General features: G+C 38.3%; 1 protein-coding gene across 19 annotated transcripts in view; it reads right to left on the minus strand.

The window, feature by feature from the left end:
* The window catches only part of RBFOX1 (RNA binding fox-1 homolog 1), a 755409-nt gene that overhangs the window by 128566 nt on the left and 599827 nt on the right, over positions 1-27016 (minus strand). For 18 of the 19 annotated variants that reach the window (XM_085237541.1, XM_085237554.1, XM_085237546.1 and 15 more), the window contains one exon: positions 10259-10501. In XM_085237541.1, the coding sequence (XP_085093667.1) occupies positions 10259-10501 (243 nt within the window). Of the gene's footprint in view, positions 1-10258; positions 10502-15233; positions 15793-27016 lie in introns of those variants that run through there. The other variant, XM_085237547.1, reaches the window with a different exon arrangement.

The raw sequence follows: 27016 nt of genomic DNA on the forward strand, positions 1-27016 counted from the left end.
GAAAAAATTAGTTTTAAGAGTATCTCATTTTTGTAAATACTAATGATGCTGATCTATGCATGTATTATTGTACTAATGTTTTCATCTAAAATATATTTTAAAGCATTGTTTTCAATATAAATCAGAAAAACCCAATGTAATAAAGTATAAGAAATAAGAAATAGTTTTCTTTAAACTTTGATATTCATGTGAAACTCAGAAAACTATGTACTAAATGGCTAAGATTCACTAAGGCAGATACATTATTCTCCTACTAATACTTTTAACCATGTTACCTGCAGTTTACAGTTCAAAGATACGTATGATCTCATAACCAAAATTTAACTGTTACTGCCTTGTGTCCTGGATTGACCTTATAGCTTCATACCAGTCTTTGAGTGGAATCAAGACACACACACATGAAATAAACTACTCTAGTTTTCTACAAATTGCAGCTTATCTCTTGAAATGTAAATTACTATTGCCCTGCTGCTTCTTTGTATATAAATTGCCTTTTTTTTATGTAGCATTAATTCAAGACTGAAAAAAAACAATCCAGAATTTCTTTTTCTGCAGATAATAAACAATTGGTATTATAAGGTCTAGAACCGTGCAATTTAAAATGACAGCCCAAATCTTTCTGTGTACCACAGAATGACTAAATACTGCACAAATGTGCACTAGACTATTATCTCTGTCTCTATCCTTTCCCACTAAAGTTTAAAAGGAAAACTTGTATTGGTTTCCCGAATGCATACCTAGTTCTGTGAAATTTTTCCTTGCCTACTTCTGTCTGTGATGTGTGTTTTGACCAGCCTCATCCTTAGCAGACTCTAAAGTAGCTTCAAACTTACAGGTGAACTGATATGCTTGCAGGTTCAGCCAAGACAGATTCGGGTGCCACATTACTGCCTTTCTAATACTGATAGCAAAATAAGACATCACATGAGCCTAGAAAGGAAGTATATTAAGTAGGGAGAAGTGGTAAATCAGCCCACACATGAGTGGGCTTAAATTAAAGTAATTCTGGGAATGAGTGGGTGGAAGAGCAGAAGAGAGAGCTATGTGGGAGAGCAATGGAAACTTGAGAGTATAAGCAGGGATTAAAAAAACTGTTTGAGGGTTTAGGTGTAATACTGCCCAAAGACATCGTTATCTTAGACCAATAGGAAGTCATATCTACACGGAGAGTAACTTATGATGCTGTGAAAAGACTGTCACATTATCAGAAATTCACCCTTATAATTTAAGGAAGAGGACAGGAAGGCAGTAGGAACGATCTTCATAGCTCTTACAAACACTGTTAGTTTTCCATACCAAAACCATTCCAGACGGAATGGTCTATCCAACCATTCTGACTACTCTGCTCGTTTCTTGCAAGCAAGGACCTAAGGTTGAGTAAGTTATTGCCAACATATTCTCCTCATGCCTTTGGACAAAGTGCTTCTGCCTATACAGAAGTTTATACTACAGTTCCAATAACTAGGTGCAAGGAGGAATCAATATCTTCTGATAAAGTTGCAAACTGTTAACCACTTTTTGCAGGCCAATTACAGGAGAATGGAAAACATCATTAGTCTCACCTAATCTGGCAGAGACACTCCTGTATTTAGAGAAAATGAGAGCTAATTTTCTCCAAAAAAAAACAACAAAACCCACATAAGTGAGGATTGTTTCTAATTATCATGTTACAATGTAAGATGCAGAAGGTCAAATACAAAGTAAGTTGTAATTAGCTATTTCACCACAGCAAGGTTCCTTTTGAAATGCATGCTTCGTTTATTCAGCAAAATGTGCAACAAATGTTTTTCTCAAGACATCAGAACCTGAAGCACAGCCAGAACATTTGGATACTTAACACTGCTGAGTGAGAAGAAAAGGCCAATAATAAAGCATAAAAGAATTGGAATGGAGAGTAAAGAGCCCAAGAGACGACACAAAGTGCAAGAAAACTAAAAACCTACTGACACATGGCAAGTACTTTCTGGAAGCAAAGTCTATGTTAAGTCAGCAACACAGGAAAAGGGTTATTTATCTTCTTAGCAGGCAACACAACTAATAGAAAGAGGCACTTTTAAACTGTTTCATATAAAACAATCTGTTTGAATTTCAGCGTATCCCTGAGTAGAAGCTCCATTAGAGCACGCACTGACAAATACAGATGATCAAGCCAGCAAAATGTCTGTGCTATTCTTTACCATAAGAAACACAAAGAGGGCAGTTACCAAGTTTTCATGCAATGCTCTCAGGAAAGAAGCCTCTTAGAAGTAATAATGCCTATGGTCACAAGACATTATTGTGCCTCACCAAACTAGCACAGCATTATGTTATCTATTTGGGATGTCAGTTTTGATCTTCTCACTGTACTGTAGAGAACAAGCTGGACCAAGTCGCTTGCTTTTGGAGGCTCTGGAGCACTTGGGGGTGTTGAAACAAGCTCCTTGAAATATTTTATTCTAGTAGCAGGTGCAGCCAAATTGCGTAACCAAAACAGAACACCACGAGGATACAATAGCCTACAGCAGCATGGCATTATTTAGATAAATAAACACTGCTGTAACTATTGTCAAAGTATTATCAACTATCTAGCAAAGCTGGTGTCAAACATCTGTAAACAAACAAAACAAAACCAGAATTGAAACAGTATAAAAAGCCTTGACAGCAGTTAGGAAAAAAAAAAAAAAAAAAGAAAGAAAAACCACAACATCCATGGAGAAATGTGACTTGCAAGACAGCCACTTCATGGTGAGAAGTTCCTTGCTGCTCCGCAGAGAGAGCACAGTCCTCCAAGCGCAGCTATTCTGAGAAATGATTGACACGGCTCTCTGTACTGCAATTCTGCCATGTGTTTTCCAGACAGAACTACACAAAGAGACAGTTCCAAGATCTATGTGCCAAATGTAATATGAAAAGCTATTAAGGCATAAGTAGAATATTCAGAGAGAAGATTAATACCAGCTCAGCAGCACCTGAGAAGAGTCCTGCTCTCCAAACAGTTTCTTGGTGTGGAGGAATGAAGAAAAGCCTACCTCAAGGCTAATGAACATGATTGCAGTTAAATGACAAATGAGCAAACTAAAGACAACTTCGTTCTAAGTATCTCTACTTCATTAGCACTCCTGTAAAAACGAGAACAACTGATGAACACCACTAAGACAAGCAGGATATAACCCATTGCTAAACATGAAATACAGTTTCTAGAAAGAACTGACGTACTTCCACATCAGGAAGGTAGACAGACCAGGAACAAAGCAATAGGATAGAAAAAGGATAACTAAGGCGAATAAAAAAGGGTAAAAAAACCACACAGCATGCCAGTTGTTTATATAAAGAACAGAGCAGTAAATGGAGCTAACAAATATATATATATTTCAGAAAACTATTGGAGCAATCTACCCATTTGTGGGCTTAGGTGATGCACTCAAGCACTTTCATGTAAATATTTTTTCCAGTCAGTTTTCTTAGCCAAATTAAAAAGCTCAACATAGAAATCAGTAGGAAAAAAAAAGTCAACAATCTCTTCACCAAAACAATCAAGTTCAACATGGCAAATGATCTTCCAGCTTAGAGTATCACTAAGCCTTTCCAAATCCCTATAAGACAAGATGGTTCCTGCAATGTGATTAAGAATGCACAAACCTAGACACAACACCAAGAAAAGAAAATGACACATTTTCAAACCATCAATTCCCAAAGGACATGCAAGAATGCAGAGTAAAAGCAGGTCAACTGTAAGAACAGACATTTTTATCCAGCATGCCAACTATATTTACAGAGAAGAGCATCAAGTTCAATGCGTGCTACATGAGGAATTTTGGTAGTTGGCAAGTTGATACTTAACCACTGCACAGGAGTTATGCAGCTTCATTTCAGGTCTTCTAAAGGAGTTCAGATGCACTGCAACCCCCAGTGCCATGCTGCACATCGACTCAGAACTGCCAACATCTCAAAGCAGCTTTGTTTTGCTTAAGGATGCCTGTCCAAGCATACAACTTAACAAATGTACCTCAGCTTGCAAAATCTGGGACATCACATGCCAAGGAAGAGAGACTACAGAATGATCTCACGGTTTATCTAAATCAGAAGCATAATTAACTTTAGAGGTGATTTTTTCATGTACACACATACATGAAAAATCAGAATGGCACAAACCAGTTTTTTTTACCATACCATATTTGCTTCTATTACTAATATAATACACTTTCAAGGAGAAGCAATAGAGGAACAAACTTTACTATTATCTGCTTTCTTACACATACAGAGTTAATGCACTTTATATTTACAAATCCATCTCCAACTGACATCAATGGAAACTGTACAAAAAACAGAAACAAAAGTTGAACAAGTTTTATTCTCAGATCTAATATGTATACGGTACATTCACATAGATATATGTACACATGTAAAGGTGATATATTTCCTAAAATGGTGAAATCTATTAAAAATATTTTAAATTTTGCACTTTGTAACATAACACTCAAAACTACCAGGAAAAATTTTCAGGTGTTATTTAATTATAAGTTTGTTACACTCTTATAATTGATCCACCCTTCCTGAAAGAAACAACTTACTGTTTTTGTTAACAACTAAAAGTACGTTTGATGCTGTGCAAAGTTTGGTCTATTCACACTTAACCTCACAGGAGAATCCAGGACTGGATGAGTATTGACTAAGCATATACTCATATAGACTACTTCCTTGATGAAATTTAAATAAACATACTGATCCAAAAGATGAAAATCATCTTATTCAGAGAAGACTCCAAATAAAATCTGACTATTTTATCATGCACAGATTGTTTTATATTGTTTCAGTTAAATCATCCTGTCCTTGAATATTTACTTCCCTTTTCATCCTGTACATTTTCTCCTGTTTTATTTGTCAGAGTCAGTAATCCCTAGATTTACTAAGCACCACTCATTTCCAAGACTTTTTGTAAGAAAATATAGAGTGAAGTAACACTAAAAAAAAAATACCACTATAAAAAAGACCTTTTGGAAATAGAAGAGCATTTCTAATCCTAATCACGGCTAAACGGATATCCATTAAATTGTAGCTGAACTTGGTATGTGCAACACGCGGAGAAGTAAAATCTTACAATGAGTATCAAGAAGTTACTTATCTTCTACTTGCAATTTTCAAAGCACTGGGTAGTAAATGTGAGCAAAAGCAAGAAAGAAAATAGTGTTTCTCAACTGATAAGAACTTTGGGATGTAATAAAGCGGTAAGTCTAAGGAGAATGGCATACATGCTGATAGAGCAGCCAGACCCATTTTACAAAAAGTATTTAAAGGTTTGGTTGGGTTCTTGCAGTGCGTTGAAGACAACTTTCTGATGCAGGTGGTGGAGGAACCGACGCGGGGAAGGGTGTTACTGGACCTTATTTTCACCAACAGGGATGGACTTGTTAAGGAAGTAAAGGTAGGGGGCAGTTTGGGTTGTAGTGATCATGAGATGGTGGAGTTCAAGATCCTGAGTGGAAGAAGCAAAGCAATAAGTAGGATTGCTACCCTGGACTTTAGGAGAGCCAACTTCGATCTCTTCCGGGACCTACTTGGAGCTATCCCGTGGGCTTGGGTGTTAGAAGGTAAGGGGGCCTCTGAGAGCTGGTCAGCATTTAAACAGCTCTTCTTCCAAGCTCAGGATCGGTGCGTCCCTGTGAACAAGAAATCGGGAAAAGGTGGCAGGAGACCTTTGTGGATGAGCAAGGAGCTCATGCGCAAGCTCAAAGGAAAGAAGAAGGTCCATGAAATGTGGAAAAAGGGTCTGATCACTTGGGAAGAATATAGGAATGTAGTCACGGCCTGCAGGGATGCAACAAGGAAGGCTAAAGCCCACCTGGAATTGAATCTGGCTAAAGTGATAAAGGATAATAAAAAAGGCTTCTTCAAGTATGTTAACAGCAAAAGGAAAACTAGGGAAAATGTGGGCCCCTTACTAAGTGAGGGGGGGGTCCTCGTAACGGGGGATGCTGAGAAGGCAGAGATACTGAATGCCTTCTTTACTTCTGTCTTCAGTGAAAAGGCTCTCCTGCAGGAATCCCACACCCTGGAGATTAGTGAGAGGGTCTGGGGAATGGGAGACTTCCCTTTAGTCAGGAAAGAGGACGTGCGTGAGCGCCTAGGCAGTACTAAGGTCCACAAGTCCATGGGACCTGATGGGGTGCATCCACGTGTGCTGAGAGAGCTGGTGGAGGTCATTGCCGAACCACTCTCCATCATTTTTGAGAGGTCTTGGACAACAGGGGTGGTCCCTGAAGACTGGAGGATAGCCAATGTCACTCCGGTCTTCAAAAAGGGCAAGAAGGAAGACCCGGGTAATTATAGGCCTGTCAGCCTCACCTCTGTCCCTGGAAAGGTGATGGAACAGCTTGTGCTGGATACCATCTCCAGACAAGTGGGAGAAAAGGAGGTCATCAGGAGTAGTCAGCATGGGTTCACCAAGGGGAGGTCGTGCTCGACCAACTTGGTGGCCTTCTATGATGCCGTCACATGCTGGGTGGATGGGGGAAGAGCGGTAGATGTAATCTACCTTGATTTTAGAAAGGCGTTTGATACTGTCTCCCACGACATCCTTATAACAAAGCTGAGGAAGTGTGGGATAGACGAGTGGACAGTGAGGTGGGTTGAGAACTGGCTGACAGGCAGAGCGCAGAGGGTCGTCGTTGGTGGTGCAGAGTCTGGGTGGAGACCTGTAACCAGTGGTGTCCCCCAGGGGTCTGTGCTGGGTCCGGTCTTGTTCAACATCTTCATCAATGACCTTGATGAGGGGATAGTGGCCACCCTCAGCAAGTTTGCTGATGATACGAAGTTGGGAGGATTGGCTGACACGCCTGAAGGCTGTGCTGCCATTCAGCGAGACCTGGACAGGCTGGAGAGCTGGGCAGTAAGAAACCGGATGAGGTTCAACAAAAGCAAGTGTAGGGTCTGACACCTAGGGAGGAATAATTGCATGCACCAATACAGGCTGGGGGATGAGCTGCTGGAGAGGAGCTCTGCAGAGAGGGACCTGGGCATCCTGGTGGACGACAGGTTGGCCATGAGCCAGCAGTGTGCCCTCGTGGCCAAAAAGGCCAATGGCATTCTGGGGTGCATTAAAAAGAGCGTGTCCAGCAGATCAAGGGAGGTGATCCTCCCCCTCTACTCTGCCCTGGTAAGGCCTCATCTGGAGTGCTGTGTCCAGTTCTGGGCTCCCCAGTACAAAAAAGACAGGGATCTCTTGGAAAGAGTCCAGCGGAGGGCCACAAAGATGGTGAAGGGCCTGGAGCATCTCCCCTATGAAGAAAGGCTAAGTGAACTGGGTCTGTTTAGCCTTGAGAAAAGAAGACTGAGAGGGGACCTGATCCAGGTTTATAAATATCTGAGATGTGGCGGCCACAGTGGTGAGGCCAGTCTCTTTTCAGTGGTACGTGGAGACAGGACGAGGGGAAACGGACATAAGCTGCAGCACAGGAAGTTTCGCACGAATGTGCGTAAGAACTTCTTCACGGTGAGGGTGACGGAGCACTGGAACAGGCTGCCCAGGGAGGTTGTGGAGTCTCCTTCTCTGGAGATATTCAAGTCTCGCCTGGACGCCTACCTGTGCGACCTGGTGTAGGGAACCTGCTTTGGCAGGGGGGTTGGTCTCGATGATCTCTAGAGGTCCCTTCCAACCCCTACAATTCTGTGATTCTGTGCTCAAATGAGTTTGGAGTGCACAAGAAGTCAGGGCTACAAATGGTACTTTCAGTGTATACTTTCGCAGAGAGGGACAGTTTCTACAACTTTCAATATAATACTGCAATTTAGAAAGACAACTTGCTTGTTTTTTTTAGATAACTTTCTCAGAAATATCCTAATGTCAAAAGCAAGATAATCTAATCCTTTATGAACAACAGGGGAACTATTTAAACAAAGTTATGCCCGTTTCTCTGTAGAAGGGAAATAGGAAGGCAAGAAGAAGATCCATAATAAAAAGAGCGAAGTACATGAAATTCTCAAAATACAAAGAGTTAGTAGAATTGAAGCATCATCCTTCAGAGAATGAAAATTCACTCCTAGTGGAGCCAGAAGGGAGAAAGAATATGACAAGTAAAATGCAGGCTGCAAATTAGCAAGGCAATAAGGAAAACAGAAGACAAGGCTGCAAAGGGTACAAAAACAAATAAGAGTCAAACCTATTACCGTATCAGAACTTTCAGGGGAATCATTGGATTTGTTGGAGCTAGGATTGAATAGAACACTTGAAAACGATAAAGGCATCACAGAGATTCTGAGTGATTTCTTGTCATCAGTCCTTGCCACAGAAGATGTTGGAAAAACATACACCCAACATTTCTGATAAAGAGAAAAATGCTCCTTCAAACTGAAAAATCAAAGAGGAGAGTAAACAATAAACTGAAAGCAGTAAATGACAAGGGATGAGTTTGGCCCTACTCACATCGACAGGTGTTTTACCACTGATTTTCACAACTACAGTCTTATTCTTCAGAACCAACAGCAACAGGCCAACAGTTCTGAAACACAAAAGGCTGAGTTGGGCATCACAGCAGCCTATTCAGCTTGCAGCAGCAGTTAAAAGAGCAAAATAAATTGAAAGAATTAGATAGGGACAACAGAAAAGATAATCCTGAAAAGATTATTATTAAAAGCATCATCTACTCGCTTAGAGTTTCTACTCTAAGTCACTGACACTGGCACTTTCAATAGTTGACAAAAAAGACCATGGAAGAAAAATTAAAAAGATGCAAAGAACCAAAGTTAACTTTGCAAAGGAATGTATAAAAGAGGAACCTGTAGAGCTATACAGAAAACTATATGATCCAGGAAAATAGGATGCTCTTCAACTTTCTCACATTGTTAGCAAAGAGTCAATCAGAGCAATAAAAATATGTCAAGTCAAATGTAAAAGAATTAAACATTCTACTGTGAAGACCACAAAACCGTGTAATAAATTCACAAAGGCATCTCCTTAACAAGGTGGGGTTCGTGACCATAAAGAAAACAGTTCATGATAATAGCAAGGAATATTCTTTGGTGAATTTTTTCACCGTTTTTTGTATGGTTGGTTGGTTTTTGTTTAGTATATATGATTGAATGTGTAGAAGCACAATACTCATTGCTCAGTATTAATAAATCTGTGATGACCTTGCTATAGGGATACAGAAAAATCTTCATATACTTTCTTAAAGATCCATTACAAGGAATTGCTCTTCTTTCCTCAGAAGTTAACATAATAAGATGCAAGTGCCCTACGTAATATCCAGCCTTCTAGATACAGAACGTAAAACGCTAGTATTTTAATTTCTTGTTTATTTCCATACAAAGAAATTAGTGATGTGACAGGACACACAAGTCTCCACAGAAACTCATTTAATGATATGTCCTTTCCCTTTTCTCTTGCCCTGGTGGAGGAGACTTGAGGTTGGAGGGGAGTAAAAGACAGTAAGATGAGGTATGGACCACGGCTGTAGCAAGGACAACGATTACAGCTAATAGGTAGGGCTGCTTCAAGTATATGGCCAAACTGCAATGAGCTATCTGTTCTGTGCTCTATCCTACATCTGTCATGCAGGTGGTGAGTAGCTCAGATATCTACTAGCTTTGGCCACTGGGCATACTGGGCTCCAATCAAGAATTAAAACAGAAGCACTGTGCTATCCATGTATGAAATGTGTGACTTTTAAGTTATAAGATAGGGCTGTCTGAGGAGTCTCTTGCATAATTCATAACTTCTGAACTTCGTATATAAATCAAATAGAAGAAAAGTCTATCATTTCCACTTTGTTGAGCACAGACTTCCCCCACAACTTTCAGTGAAGACTGTGTGAACAAACTCTCTGGAGTGTTGCAGATAATGCTCTTCATAATACTCATTCATACACTCACACAAGTAATTTCAATATAGTATCATTCAACAAATATTTCTATGAAAGGTTTCTGCTCATGTCGGTCAAAAAATACACAGTAAAAATCACAAGATAAGTTACTATTCGTGTTTCTTTTTTTTTTTTCCTCTTGGTTTTCCTAATCTATACAACTCATGGGCATGCTGTTGACAAATTTATCTGACTGATGTCATAGAAAAGGGACTACACATTCCAGAATGCTCCCCAACATCATATGAGGCTCCAAAAGTAGAAAACTAATATTCTCTAATATCGACAAATTTTAAAATGCAAGCAATCCCAGTACAAGTGAAGTGTAAAATTATTAAGAGCAACATAAGAACTGATGTTATCAAAAAAACACACGTCACTCTAAATACACAGCTTTAAAAATAGCCGAAACCTTGACTTACTGTGGCTGTGCCGGAGACAGTTTGTGCATTTGTGTCAGCTGCACTCTGTTCGGAGTGTGTCTGAGCAGGAGGGTACATGTTTAATGTGTGCTCTGGAACAGTGGTTTGGCCTGTGTAGTCTGGAGCTGGATGAGGATGTGGGGCTGTGTATTCTGCAGGTATACCGTTCTGAGGAGGAGCAAACTGGGCTGAGGCATAAGGCTGTGCCATTGTGTCAGGAGGTGCTGTAGCTTCCTGATTACCCTGTGAAGATCAAAGGGGAAAAAAAAAGGAAGAAACGTGTGGTGAGATAAAATAGTTTAGCAAGCAAGCAAGCATTGCTGGCCTGAAAAGGGCACAACACTAGTTTTCTTCAGAGTATTTCTTATCTGAATTAAACCCACTTTCCTAACACTATTAAATCTTATTACAATTAGTATCTGCTGTTCTCTGGATAATTACAGACTGCTCCTTAACTGCAAAATGCCAGTGAAATCTTACCTCAACTAAAGTCTCAACTCAGACGAGAAAGATGGACAAAACTTAGTTCATTCCATACATGTTTCTGAGTGCAACTGCCAATACAGAGCTCTGGTAAAGTTACCCCATAGCCTGGAATCCATTCTGACTTACCACCTACAGAACTCAATACATGTTCCCTGCACTCTGAGCAGAACTGAGGTGTATTTTGTTAACACACCTGAAAATATTTACATTAAGTAATGCCACACACAGTATTCAGAGGTGCAATGTACTGAACAACTGCAAACCACACATGCAGAAACAATCAGATTCAATCCAAATATTAAGCATTTGAATCTAAAAAACAAATCAGCTTGAAAACATCATTTAACATAGATTTTTTTTTTTTTTTTAACGTTACTGGCTCTCAGAAGAAATAGACAAAAAAACTTACAAGGTCATATATACATGAAGACCATAGTTATTCATCTCCATATTACACTATACCTGTACAAATAAAATTAAAGATCTCATCTCTACATAACTAGATCCATCCTTCTGTTCGATACAAAAGTGGAAAGTCAAGCATGCTAATTTGTCAGACATTTAGTATCGTAGAATAATTTATTTTTTAAAAGACCACAATGACAATTAAATGCAACATTAACCTAGCACTGGCAAGCCTACCGCTGAACGATGTCCCTAAGCACCACATCTAAACATCTTTTAAATACCTCTGTGGATGGTCACTCAACTACTTCTCTGGGCAGCCTATTTTAATGCCAGATAACACTGAGAATTTTTCCTAATACCCAACCTAACCTCTCCTGGCACAATTTGAGGCCATTTCCTCTCATCCCATCACAGCTGTTTGGAGAATAGACCAACCTCCACCATGCTGCAGTCTCCTCTGAGGTAGCTGTAGAGAGCAATAAGGACTCTCTTGAGCCTCCTGTTCTCTAGGCTAAATAACCCCAGCTTCCCACAGCTGCTGCTCGTAAAACTTGCACTCCAGACCCTTCACCAGCTTCACTGCCCTTCACTGGGCATAACTCAGCACCGTGATGCTTTTTTGTTGTGAGAGACCCAAAGCTGAACACAGTATTTGAGGTGCAGCCTCACCAGAGCCAAGATAAAGGGGTTAATCACTGGCGTGCTCTGCTCAGCCCAAGTAGTAATGATACTATGGAAGAAAACATATAAAAACATATAAAACATATACCTTCAGGTATAAACTATGTCCAAGCAACGATGTTACAGATGACATTGCACTACAAGCAGATAATACAGGGACTGTGGACTCCAAAACTTAGATGGGCTAACTGGTTTAAAAGATTAAATTATATCCCTCTAAATATTAATTATAAAAAATAGTATTTGAGTAAGTGTGCATTTGTTTTTAAAATATTTTTTTCCTTTTCTCACCAAAGTATGCAGACATACTGTAACAATTCAGTTTACTTCTACTCATCTTCATTTCCTAGTTTCAGAATAGGCTAGATGAAGAGAAGTCATTCTTTTCACACCTATGGACATTTCCAGCCAATTTCAGCTACCTCAGATATTCGTGACCTGACCTGAACTGGGCCTAAACTCAGGAGTTTTTAAAAACTTGCAAAATCACATTTCAGGAACAAGACATGGTACAAGGTACGCTTGGAAGAGAAAATTACATTTTGCTTTGTAAAAGGCATTCACTGTGTCCGAGAAAACAAAGACTTTATATTAGCAATTAAAACCCCCTCCATTTTAACCTGATCTTTGGTACTTTTTTACTGCATGGCCTGAGCAAGTAGTATACCTCGCTTCATTCACAATCTTTAAAAGGAGAATAGTTGTCTTTACATACTTCACTCGGTTAAGTCAGTAAGTTTTATTAGTATAAATCCATAATGTTTCCAAGGTTATTATTACACTGCAGCTTGCCTGTTAAAAATTTTAAGGGAGGTTTAAAACTTGCAAATGTGTATTTATGTTCTCTTGCACTACAATGGAAAGATTTCTTTCTTATCTCCTTCTACTTCACCTAAAAATCCAGATTAAAAACAGCAATGAATGGATTCCACCAGAGACTTTTACTAAATGTTAAATAAATAGTTGTAAAACTTTAGGGAGGGCAGGGGAGCTTAGATTTTTTTTTTTAATCAACTGTTTTAGGGTTGATGTCAGCAAATGGTAAGAAAGAACTACTGCCTCTATAAGCATTTTTCACCATGCTGGCTTTGAAGCTCAGTAACTGGTACTGATGGTCTTTAGGCTACTCGTTTATCTTAGATGCTAAACATGGCATTAGAGTCAGCAGCTGTTAAAAAAGAACAATAATGATAACAAAGGGACCAACAGATATGGCCAGGTGCATTTGATCTACAAGTTTTTGTACTACTCCGAGCCCTAAACCAGATGTTGCGAGACCACCCACTGTTTCTCATTAACATTGACAACAGCTCTATGAAACCCTGATTAATATTCCAAGCGTTCACATTTAGTGCTAATTACAGCTAATATTTAATTAAGAGGGTTGAGCTTCTGTAAGATTTCTCACTAGCAACTCCAAACAATTCACAATTTAGATTTACCATAGAATGGCAAACTGCATGGGAAATTCTGACACTCACACCGTGGAAGCTCCTCTACCTCATTCATTGGATGCATTACACTGAGATCTGAATTGCTTATTAGTGGGAACTTGGTTACCAATAAATAGGGATGGAAGGGCCAGGCACGGCTTGGTTGGTTCACATTTTTTTGGTTGTTTGCTGTTTTTTTTGGGATCATACATATACATACGTATGTTATGTATGTATGTATGTATGTATATATATATATATATATGTGTATATATATATTTACACGCGCACACACCCCTTCTATAGATTCAGGAATTTGCAGTCTTTTCCATTAAAAGAAAACAAAAATGCTTGGAGTAGAACACTGGCATGCAAAGTTATCATTCCAAATAGTATGTTCATTAAATATATTTGGATATTAAAAAAAAAAGAAAACCATGCTTATTCTACATAAGTTTAAAAAAAAAAAAAGACAATAAATTTGAGTTGTTAATCTCTTAAAAGCTGCAGCCTTCAAAATCAGTGACTGTTTGAATCAGAATTAATTCAGTAGACACAATTACAAAGTAGTATAAAAGCACACGAGTATAAACACAGTCTTTACTAATTATGTAGGTATCACATCAGTAGCTTGCTGTTTAGATTATGAATTTCCATTAAGAACAATAGAGTGCAAACTAACATTTGTATAGACACACAGTTGACAGAAATTCCAGGTGACACAAAACTGTTACATTTGTATGGATCCTAATGAATCAAAATTCTTTAAATAGTCACCTAAAAATGGCACGTCACTGTGTCCTTTAAAATAAAGTGAACTGAAATGAACGAAGGAAATAGTCGAGCTAATTCATTAAACTGAGAATATGAAACTGCCTTGAAAGCAACAGGAAATATTGATCCTTACTAAGCCTGCGAACTCAGGTATTAGGGCAACCTCTAAACTGTGGATGACAGTACACAGACGTTGCTTAATACAACCTAGACATTAGAGGCTAAACAGAAGTTGTCGTTTTGGACTCATTTCCAAGTACCTTTAAGTTTAAATGACCCTTTAATGCTCGCTTTGCGCATGGTTTTTAATAAAGTAGTTGCTGGCAACAGAAAGAAGAACAAAGGATGGCAGACAGTCAGGCTCGGTTAAATGTTCTGGCCTGAGGTTTAATGAAAACCACATTTCAACTGAAAAATATGCTTTACGTGGCAGTGTATAAAACCAGCTTTATTGCTTTCTGGTTAAATGTTGAGCTGTAGAGAACAAAACAAGAAAGCATTCCAACGATAAAGGTAAGTGAAATCATTCCTATTGAATATATATTATTCCACTTGAAGAAAAGCTTAGAATTTGAAATATTCCTAGTAGCTCAGATCTTAACATGTCATTTCAGCATCTTCAGCTCTGAAAGGATTTCATAATTAAGAAACCCATGAAAAGTGTCAAAACATAATAAAGCAAGCTTGTTATGTTTGTATACAAAAGACAGAGTACAGAAAATATTATGCAGTGTTCCTTTTTAAAAACACATTTGCAGCATTAAAAATGTATTTATTCAATGAAAACCATTCTGCTTGCTTGCATTTTTAAGTCTAAGTAACAGTTTATTGTTTGTTTTACTCTATTTTCTGTTTGGTGCATCCTGTTTCTTTGGCAAGAGATATTTTACATTTCGAGGAAGCCTCTCATACTGTAGTTAAATGAGCCAAACTGCATCATATCCTTAGGGCATGGAAACAAAGAAGAAAAATGCAACGTTACTCCATAAACCTGCTGCTTATAAGAACGGCTCTGTCAGATATATCAAGCACAGCAGAGACACAATCACCGCTGCAGTTTGCCTTCTTTCAGAGCAACTGAAGCCACAAAACATGTATTAGAAGCCTTACATGCAGTGCTGCAGCTGGTTAAAGGAAATGCCTTGATTTGACTAAAAAACAAGAGTTTCAAGTGAAAATAAAAGTGAAAATACCTGCTGTACCATCCCGCTCCCTTTATCCTCCATAAACTTAGCCAGCTGCTCTAGTCCCAGGCCATACAGCATCTGCCCAAAGCAAGCATCAATTACGGATGAGGGCGTGTGAGCAATGTAATGTGTGTAAGAGTGTGGATGATGGGGGTGTTCGAGGAGGGGGAGCTAATCCAGGGTTTACTGACCTCCCTCTCAACATCTGACTGCTCCCAAAACCTAATCCAGATGGGGCTTTTTCAGCTTGCTGGGCCTCGCCCCATCAATCACAGCAGGCCACTCCTCTGACTCCTGCTACTAGTTATAGAGTGCACCACTGAGCAGATGATTACACACAGAAGAAGAAAAAACACAGCTTGACTACATTAATAGCTGCTTCAAAAACATCAGAAATGCTACTATGTCAGTTTCTGGAAGCAGAACATTTTTGTTTTAAAATTAAGATGGCTGTACTCAAAGTTTAAAAAAGAAAAAAAAAAAAACAAAAAAAAACAACTTCCAGTGCTTTGGGTTTCTGATACTTTGAACATATTTCTACATAATTAATTCTTCCTACATGGGGTAGAGTTAATATCAATAAGATTTCTACTTCAAATTTGCTGAACTCCATAAGTAAGCCATCAATACTGAAAGCAGTCTGTTTTAGATTAAACATACTTTATCCTCCCATGCAAATGAAATATTCTTTCCCTTTTTGTTTCATTTTATGGCATCAGAAATAGTTCCAAGGTTTGGTTATGTGAGGCACTTTAAGCAAGTTAATACTTCACTTTTAAAGGAATTTTCTTAGTTGCTCTAGAGTTGGTTTGAGAATTATTAAATTTCTAATTAAATCAAATAGTAATACACTTTTAGACAGGGAGATACAGAAAGGCCCCAAAGAATACACTTTTATTGTCACTCTACCCCAGAGTGACTACTGAAGAGAAATTGCAAGCAGGGCAGACACTTGACATGGAAATCATTCTTACAAATGTTAGAATTTATGTTACTATTATAGTATAAATGTTAGAAGAGTACACAGGGCAGCAGATAAACAGCTATCAGCTCATCTTTAAACTTATGTTTCATCCGATTTATTTATTAGATTTCCTTAAAATAAATTTATTAGATTTCCTTAAAGCAGCAGTATAACTCTTCCAGATTCGTTGCTGGCACTCCCCAGTCAATGATAATAAGAGCAGCCACTTCAGATTTTTCAGAAGGAGTCAGATATCCAACCACAGTGGACCAATAATCACAACTGACTGATTTTGCAAGCTTTCTCTGTTGTAGCTTAATTATTTGACCAGGCCACTTGACTCAGATCATTTACTTGTGCAGTCATACGGAGTGCAGCCACCTCCTTTTGGATGGTTCATCACAGACCCAAACTCAGATTTCATTTAAGAAACAATATAATTACAAAAAAATTCTATCCTCAAAAGAAAGAAAATGCAAAATACACTTTCTTCAGAGAGCGTAGGACAAAAAGACTGTAGTAAGGAAGCAAAAAAGACTTCCCTCATTACCTTAAAAAAAGAACTTCTTCACTCTCCTTACTGAGAAGCTTCTGCTTTTGGTTCTCTTCGCATACAACACATTGTACCCAAGTCTGTGCTCCTGTTACTGCTACGCATACATCTGAAAATGAAAGGCTCACTTGGTGTTGATGCCTGAAGTATGGAACAAACTAATGAAACAACTCAACATCCACAGCGTAGAAGGGTTAGATATATTTGCTTACATTTCAAAGAAGGTCAACAACCTACCAAAAAGTAAGTCCTAGTCTGAACTCCTGCCTACAGTAAAGACCTTGTAGTGCTGTGGATATAGAGATACGTAGGAAGAAATCATCCCCTGCAGCACCATCACTCTTTCCAAGCGTCACTGCTCAAACTTCTGACTACCTTTACGATGGTACAATTTATTACACTACCTCTCCCTGTACTCCAAGACAACTCTTTCTCTTGCAATTTTCAATGGTTCAGATATACACAATTCTGTCACGTTAATTTTTATTTGCTTTCACGTTACCATTCAAATCTTTCTTTTACTTACATTTCCATCCTGTCCCCCACTTCCTCCAACTGTGTTAGGTACTTTATACAGGATTTTTTCAACTACACCTTAGCCTTCTGTTCCATCAATCAGTGTTCTCCCCTTTTTAAAAAAATGAGAAGTTTTTTACATCATGTTTTGAAAACACCAATCATCAGAATTGCCTGAAGAGCCACACGGTAAGCAATCTGAAGCACGTAGCAAGTATTATCAAAATTAATCTCTATAATGAGAATTGATTCCTGCAAGGTTTCAAACTAAGTCATAAAAGGAGCTTTTCCCACAGGTCAAAATAAGAAAGTACATCTAAGTCCCATCTTGCATCCTTACTAGAGCACACTGAAGAAAGACGATGCAGCATCCTTGTTCCCAAATTAAAAAAACAAACAAACAAAAAAAAAAAAAAAAAAAAAACACCACTGGAAGCATTAGATTGCCAACATACAAGGTGCTTAAAAAGCTACCCAGACTGCTGGTCTTTAAAGGGAGAAGCAATCAATGTTTATAAGTCTAACTGGCAGCAAGCTATGAATGCCAACCCTCCCGCATGAAGTCCAGTTCTATAACAGCATAACATGTTCACAGAAGACTGAATGAAGTGCCAGAATGTAAGTTCATATGTCACTGACAATGGATCTACCTGAGAGCAGTTCTGGCATTTATAGAGATCTTGGTAAGTTAGAAGAGTGGGATGAGATGAAGCTGACCTAGGAACAGAGTAGCCCCTGCACTGCTCTGCAGAAAAAGATCTGCTGGAGAACTGGTGGATGTTAAATTAAGCATGGATCAGCATCAACCATTAAGGCAATAAAGTTTAACTGCATAGTGGGCAGCATTAACAAAAGGATAGTCACTGGACTGAGGAAAAAGATTATTCCTCCCTGCACAGCACTTCTGAAGCAGCATCTGGAACACCCCGACCAGTCTGGAGTCCCCCAGGATCGGAGATTCACTTTTAAACTGGACAGTGCAGTGCTGGGCTGCAAAGACAGTCTGAGGACTGCAGACCATGAGAGGGGCTGGTCACACTTAGCCTGCAGAAGAAAGGGCTGGCAAATCTTCAACTACATCTTCTCCAATCTAACAGAGCATAACAAAGACAGAATCAGACTTTTCTTAGAAGTGCAGAGTGAAAGAATAAGAAGAAATGGTTAAAAGTTGCAGAAACAGAAATTCTATCTGGCTATAAAGAATAAAAAGTTAATAATGAGGAAAATTAAGCCAGGAATATGCTGTTCACAGAGGTGATGGAATCTTGGAGACCTTCAAATTTAAACTGGAAAAGCAACGTGATTACAACGGTGTCGTTAGTCCCAACTGAAATAGGAAGGATTGGGATTTGATGGCCTCTGAAATTTGCTTTCAGCATATAGTATTCTGTGATCTCATGTGGCTTCAAGAGTACCTGAATGTATTTAATAACTTGATACTTCTATCTTACTTAATGGCGTTCCTCATGAAGGATTTACAGACAAGGAAGAGATGAGATACAGATTCGAGTCTGTTTTCTCTCCTCGAAAAACTACATCTCAGTTCCTTCAGATGGATTTTGAAAGCTCTCTCAGGAGAATACATTTACATTTGTTTAATACACAAGTAGAGCAGTATGGAAGTAGCAATCATGGTGCATGCAAGAAAAGAACAGCTTCACAAAGAAGTATGACATATCTTAGTTATTTGCCACATGTCACAATTTTCAATATATGTAGAAGATGATGACCTTTAGAATTGCATCTCCACAGAAAGTAGTTTTGTTTTTGTTTTTTGTTTTTTCTGCCTTCTGCTTCATCTCCCGAACAGTAACTTCCACTAGTATGTAAGCTTTCTAATCTTATCTGCAATTTTCATACTGAAATGCAATTTATTTTTTTTTTTACATATTAAACATATTGAAATCTTTGCCACCTCCTAACTCAGAATATCAATAAGGCTAGTGCATCTACTTTATTTTTCAGTGTCTAAAATGGTGGTTGCACAAACCTATTCTTACAATTAACTGAATACTAACTGAAGATATGGGATCTTCAAAGCTCCAGTAATTCCTAAATCAGTTCATAAGCAGTTGTGACACAGAGAAGTGAGAGGTTACTGCACTGAAGAAACAATCAATGGGAGGTGGAGAAAGAGGACAAAGCAGCAGAAATATATGCTGCTGTATTGGCATGAAATATTCTGTACTGAGAAATGGTTTCTTAATAATCTCAAGCTACAAAAGCAACGTACACTAACTGGTGAACTACAGGTCTTCACAGGAAAACGCAAAAACAGCAATCGGATCCCATGATCCACCCAGCACACAGCCCAGAGATGCAACAGTCTAACTAGCGTACAACTTGTCTGAACTCCTGTGACCTGTGGTAGCAAAGAAACGCGCTGCTGCCATGTAAATTGCAGCAATCCAAAACCAGATACTGCTGGGCATTTCTTTTGTAACTACAGCCAAAAATGCAATTCATAGCTGAAGCAGTGAAAGCAGAAGAGATGTGTTAGCATGACTATTCACTAGGATGCACTGGCTCTTCTGAGAAGCCAGAAACACTATCCCAGGTGCCATATCATGCTTATGTAGCAAGACTCCTAATGGCTGGGACACAGCTCCGCATAATGATTTGTAAGCCTTTCTTTCAGGCTCCGCTGAGACTATTCCTAAATTGTAACTTCCATAAAAGCATAAATACTTCCAGAATTTGAATGAAAATAGTTCTCAAACGTCACAGATTTGCCAAGGAATGAAGACTGCAAAATACAAGAGTCTGGATAGGCAAAATGAACAGCAATTAAAAATCTTTGAAGGACATTTGTTGCAGACTGAACTGTATTACAATTTCATGTTATAACGCAATGGAGCGTACAGCAATGATAGCAGAATAGCAAGGTCCCAGACTGCAGCAAGTGAGGGCTTGCTCAAATGCAACAGTCATAGGCACAGAAACAAAGGAAAGAAGCTGCTTACCTTCAGAAAACCTCAGGTAGGTAAGGATCTCCAGGGAGACACCCCTTCCTCCACTGCCAACCCTTAAATGAGGTCTGGGAAGGGGTGGATCCTGGCTCCAGCCCTTCTCGTCACTCAGGTACATCGCATGCACCTTGGCCCTGCCTTCCCACCAGGTGCTCAGTCACTCCTTCAAGCAGTGACTTAGCATTTCCACAACACATGTGTACCTAATAAGTTATTTTTCACACGGAATAAATTAGTAGGCAGTGTAGGTGATGAGCTTCACGTGTATTACACACAGAAAAGCAGAACTGCAGATGAGCTTGATGGTTTCACTGTTCAGCCTAGCAGACCTTGTCTTTCCAAAAGCACCAGTGAAGTTACTGCATCAGAATACAACTTGCCCTCGGAATTAAAATTTCTGGAAAAACAAAGCTAAAGAGATCCTGTAATGCTACACATGAAGACTGAACGGCAGCAGCAGTTATTTGAGTGCAAAGTGACATGCCACCTCTTTGAACTGAATACTCCGAATGACCTCTTTTAACCAGGGACACAATCTTTCACTGATGAGCTGTAATTTAGCCTCAGAAAAGTGCAGACACATTTTTCTTTCAGCCCCTCATGCTGAATCATTTTCTAAGACACTACCACAGTAACCACACTTCATCCATTACAGGTCCAACTTTCAATATCACAAATGGCAGGATCGTTACTTGACTACTGAAATAAAACAAGCTTAGTCAGTTACTAAAGAAAATAAGAATGTAATGCCATAATAAATTGTCTTAAACAGCAGAATTGACTGAAGATGATCATACCTGCTAGGTATTTGTTAGCAAACATTAAAGACAGACAGAGCTGTCTGTCAGCCCGTCCCCTTGAAGTAGCCAGAGTAAGCAAGCTCTGTAAAAATGATGACAAGATTGAGTTCAGGAATCCAGAGGAAGATAAACAGCAGAGCTAGAAATGTGGACTACAGGAAAACTGACTATTTTATCCATCTCAAACGTTTCTTGGAATTGCATATTTTCTGCAAAGTATCTGAAATTTTCGCTTTTATACATCTGAACTCATAGTTTTGAAGAGATTTGGCAGAATACTTATGAATTCAATTTATCCACAAATCATGCCTACCAGTTTTGAGAGAAAAAAAATTACTATTTTCCTTTCCATAGAAGTTTGATTAAAATGAAAGATTTATTTGAACAGAGCCAGATATGGTTTTCTAGATAAGAAATTCACCATTCTGCTGCTTCCTTTCTTTAAATTAAAAAAAAAAAAAACACTCTAAAAATACAAAGAAAATGGAAACTATGCTATCATTGCTATCAGACAACGCTTATTTCCCATTTTTGTTTAATTATTGTTTTCATCTCTTTGATATTGATGATGGAAAACAGAGCTGCAAGGACCAACTAACAGAGTAACGTTGTCTTGTTCAGTACCAGTAAAGGCAGCGTTTGTTTTCTGGCACTGAAATGAAATAACAGAACATCAACTCCACTGCTATTTACTTCTAAGATTAAAATGACTACCAAAATATTATTAGGAACAAGGCATAGAGAGATTGGCTTCCCGTCTCAGCTGCACTTCGCTACATTTATCACAGATATCATTTGTGTTCTTCAGTTACAGCATACCTCAACAGTGCTTACTGCCAGCAAATTAAATCACAGTATGGAAAAAAAGGTCAAGTTCTTCTCAATGCTGAGATGGCAATGCCAATATAATTTGCCTACATAGTTTATAAACACTACCGAATACCATAAGTGGCCAAAAATAAAGTCTGCAGTTAACAGAATTGTTTAACAGAATTGTTTAACAGTTCCTATAGTGTTAGAAACGATTCCCCTGAATATAGCAATTAGTAAGTTATCCTTAGTTAAGTCTCTAAAAAGCTTCAGCCATTTTGCCTGGGTATTTTAATTTCCCCACCCCTAGGATGAGGCCTAAAGCCACCCACAAATCTGCTATATTATATTGCTTCTCCCTGAACACCTTCTCCAGAGATACCATTTTTAGAGTAGCTCTTCTTTGAGAGGCTGAATATGCACACATGATAGTAAATCTTGCTACAAAGCTGACTTTTACCATACACCATGTGTTTAACTCTGATATGCTTAACTATTGCTTCAAATAATACTTCAAATTAATACAGGTGGTGGGACTGGACATTAATTATCCTTTTCAGTCTGAAGTTTGTTTCTGTGCATCTCTGTGTAAGAAAGGGCTGATGAGGCAGCAGAAGGAAAGATATTTCCAAAACTGAAACAGCGCTGAGAAGCGTGGCATATTTTCCAAAAGCACACAGCTAATTTACAGCAACAGCATTCAAGAGCATTTGTGTGCTCATATGTAGGGCAGCAGCACACTACACAGCATTCAGACCCTAAAATCAGCAAAAAATAAGCATCTGCATAGACTGGTTAGGGAGAGAGGAGTTAAAACCTTAAATTGCTTTTAATTCACATGGGAAGAACTACCTTTTATACTAGAAAGCAAGAACACTAGATTAAATAAGATATCCAAAAAATATTGAAACAGTTCAGCATCTGCTGAGTGTGCAATTAGCAAGATGGAGAATACAGCAATGTGTTAGCATTCAGGAGCTTCTAACTGCAAAAGAAATTCAGATTAGATATTGCTACACAGAAATTGATAGCTAGTAGGTATTCAATCAGAAAAGTGCCTTTTCTTTTCAATATTACAATCACATGGTATAGTACATCACTTGAGTCAAGTTGAATTTAATCATATCAGCATACTTAAAGGAAAAAAACTGAATACCTATTCACACACTCATGCCAAGAGGGATTATGAGGCTTTATGAATCCTTTTCCTTTTATTTAGTATTCTGATATCTGTATAGAACAATTTTGATATGTATTATACCCTCAAACTAATCTATTCCATTGTCTTTTTAACGCACACCTAGTATGCCTGAATTCATAGTTACAGTATAATGTGTACTGTCAGTTACTTATGTTCTTCTGAAGTCTGCCTATGTTAAAGGAAAGACATTTTCCTTGAAGCAGAAATAGGTATAATGAGAGCAATGCTAATTTTCTTGAGAGTAAAGCAACACCATCTGCTTCCTACTAGTTAAGAGCACATCTAAAAAGGAACAATAATTTATGAGCTCACTAATGCCTAATGATTTTTATCACAGTAGAATCAGGGCTCTGCTTCATTTAAGACAAGGTTTTTGAGAAATGCAAACCAGAAAGTAATAGGCTTCTACCTACTTTTCCTACATATATTTAATGGCTTATCTAAACAACAATGAAAAACAATCACTATTTAATCCAGCAGAAATAAACCAAACGTGTTACAGAGACAGCTAAAAACTGCTTACTGTTTTTGGAAAGGCAAAAAAGAGTTCTCGAAGATCCTTCAGACTATATACACTTTCTCAGCCCAATTTTTAAGGAAGAAAAGAATTACTGTCCTTATTATTCCCCAGAAGGTGAAACACATCTCAGGAACTTCAAGTATTTTAAGATTTTGTCACTTCGTCTATGGTAGTTATTTGCACCCACTTCAAAGCAGTAGCAAACGCATTCAGTATTTAAACGGAAATCTTAAATCATACAACTAGTAATGCTTCCACTGCCTACCCACAACAACTCAACTCACAAGAAAGCGGAGAGCTAATTTAAATGAACAAAAGGTGAAAAAGTAGTTTGAGATCCACCAAAAGAGATGTCTTCGGTGAGTAATAGCATCAATTAAGAAAGGCAGTGAGCACCAACTTCAAATTTTTGGTGTCCCCAGTATGCGTGTGTATGTTTGTGGTATTTTGCTAAGAACAAAATTAAATTGGGAATTACAGAGCATGGCAATTTGACCTAAAATGTTGTTTGATAATATGAACCATAAAATGAATTCTTAAAATTATTTTAACTTCATTTTAGCGAGACAATTGGAATGCCAGTTAAATAACCTGAGCACAAGGCCTCTCACACTATTCAGAAACAAATAATGATACAAAATATTTCCAGTTAAACTGAGAATGTGAGATTAATTCAAACAACATAAACATTACACATACACAAAAGCAATACACACTCTGTTGCTCTATACACAAAAGAAAGAATCAAAATATCCCAATTCTATATTTTGATTTCAGCATCTCTTGGGCTTTAACAATGCAACATTTTGCTTCAACTTCTTATTTACTTAAAATAGAAATTAAAAAGCACTGTTTGCTACAGGAATTTGTTAGTTAATACCTGACATTGAGTGAATCTGAAGTAGCAAAATCAGTGCATCAGTAAAATTAAAACAATACTTCTAAAAAACATTCCAAGCTACTGCAAACCTTGCACAGACCCACACATAGCACAGCTGAACTCTGATTCCTATTGCCTTAAGAAAATAGGCATTTTAAATTCATTACAACACAGCAAAAATGAAGGTTTTGATGCAAGTTTTTTAAATGGTCTTCTTTTTGTTGTAGTTCATCTAGAGAAAACAGCGAGTTTTGAAATACAAATTACTTCAGAATTTGAAAAGAACAATTAATATGGTAATAACAAAAGCCTCCATAATTGCATTTTTTAGTACGTACTGCTAAATACTCCACAGTATATCACATATTATTTTGTCAGAGATCATGGAAGCAAAATAGGAATGGAAGATATTATCAAGAAATTCAATAGATTAGTACAGACACCTAGAGCTTGACCTCTAGCACACAAGTCCTTTCCCTGCACAACAGTTAGCTACGGTTAGAAGTTCAGCAGAATCCAAACTTTTTATATTCAAATACAATCCAGACTTGTATGTTGGTCTACCTGACGAAGCATTGAGAATATCTGGAAGTAATAGGAAAATTTGTTCAGAATCTTTGCACAAGGCTGCATTTCATTCTTAAGCAATAACCACATTCCATAAAGATGCTACAATGAATTTATTTTTTTGTTTCACGTATCAGTGCTTTTGCTTTACAGAAATTGTCGCAGCTTTGTTACTCTAAGAAACCGAATTAACCAAGGACAGTGAAGTAGAAGCATAGTTATGATGCACCAAGTCTGACCTCACTACTGAGATATATACTCTGTTGGATTAAATGTTGGGATATATACTCTTTCATATGAATATACTGCAACTTGTGGTCAGATGATCAGCACAGAAATGTCAATGCTCAACTGCAACCTCTGGGGAAATTTGCAATCTCCTCATACACATCTCCACTATCAACCGGTTTTGGTTTCTGGAAGATCAAAAATGGCTTAATAAAAACAAACCAGTTCTCCACTGAATCAGGTGAAGCCTAGGCACGCAATTTATTTTGCTGACTCATCAGGAGAACTCCAGCTAGAGAGCTTCTCAAAGAAGCATGGTCATTTCCGTAATGCCTGGCTGCTCCTTCCATTTAATTGCATTCTTCTGGAAAGAATCAGCAAGGCGAGGAGCAGAGATGCAGGAACATCCCTCCATCAGTAATCAGAAAAATATGCAAGAACCATTCATTTTGCCAACTCATTTTCAAACGTGAACTGAGGGAACTGAACCAGGAAAAAGTCTACACTTGTGAACTCAGAAAATCTCTAGCTTAAAAGCACACATTCACATGAGAACAACCACAAAAGAATAAATTCTTGACTAGAAAGATGAGTAGTGACTGGAAGATGGAAATCTGCCTAAAAATGCAACCCTGTAGGTTATACAAGTGCACACATAAGCCTCCTTCTTCCCACTTAAAGCTATTTTATACACCTTTAAATACACCTTCTCTTCTTTAGGTTAAACAATACTTTGATCTAAAAAAAAAAAAAAGAAAAAAAGAAAAAAAAAAAGAGGCTGCCAGAGCTTTCTATTCACTAAAGAGACACGAGAAAATGTTTAGTAGGAAGTAGCAGCTAGACCATTTCTCTCCCTGAAGTGACAGAAAGGCAATAGGTATGACATCTCAGAGCCCACAGATGTTTCAGTGATTTACATGACTGCATGGATTATCCAATGTAAATGGTAAGAAATAAATTTCAAATTGTTTTAGATAGCGTGTATCAACCGTGATAAAAGTTGAGCATCAACTGTGCTCTTCATGCAAGGTATATCTTAAAGACATAATTAAACTTCCTTTATAAGATTATGATGTCCTTCTATACCTGAAGTGCTTTCCAGGACAGCTATCCTAATCCAGCTAGTGACCTTTGATTTAAACAGATCTTCCTGGTTCAAGAAACTCTTACCTTGCTTCAGAAAACAAAATTAATTAAAAGATCACAACTTTTAATCTCTGCTGCTATTATGAAAATAAGACTAACAAAAAATGATTGGCCTGTTATAATTAGTAAGTGTGATCAACCAGCAAGACTGTGAAGGTTCTGAAAAGAACAAAAAATAAGAGGAAGGTGGTAAAGATGCTATTATTTCGGGTGGAAATTATGGAGGCATGGAATCAGAAAACTCAGGCTAGAAGGGACCTCCAAAGCTCAGTAACCTGATATCCTGTTCAAAGCTACGACAGGCATCAGATCAGATCAAGGGGCTCTGATTTGTGTCCAGACTTTTTTTTTTTTTCCTGAATGATACAGTGATTTTTAGAAAACCACCACAGATAGAGGCTGTGCAGCCACTCCAGCAGGCAGCCTGTCCCAGTGCTGAACAGTTCTCATGGGGCAGTTTTTCATCATGTTCACTTCTCTCTTATTCTCATTCTATGCGTGGTGCCTGTTATCCTCCCACGATGAATATCTGGGTAGAGACGGTCTCCAACTTCTCCATAACCTCCCTGTTGGTGCTGAAAGGCTGCAATTAGGACACACCAGAGACTCTACCTCCCCAGGTCGCACAGTCCTAC

Source organism: Meleagris gallopavo, chromosome 16 (assembly GCF_905368555.1).
Source record: "Meleagris gallopavo chromosome 16, MGAL_WU_HG_1.1, whole genome shotgun sequence".
NCBI classification, from domain to species: Eukaryota; Metazoa; Chordata; class Aves; order Galliformes; family Phasianidae; genus Meleagris; species Meleagris gallopavo.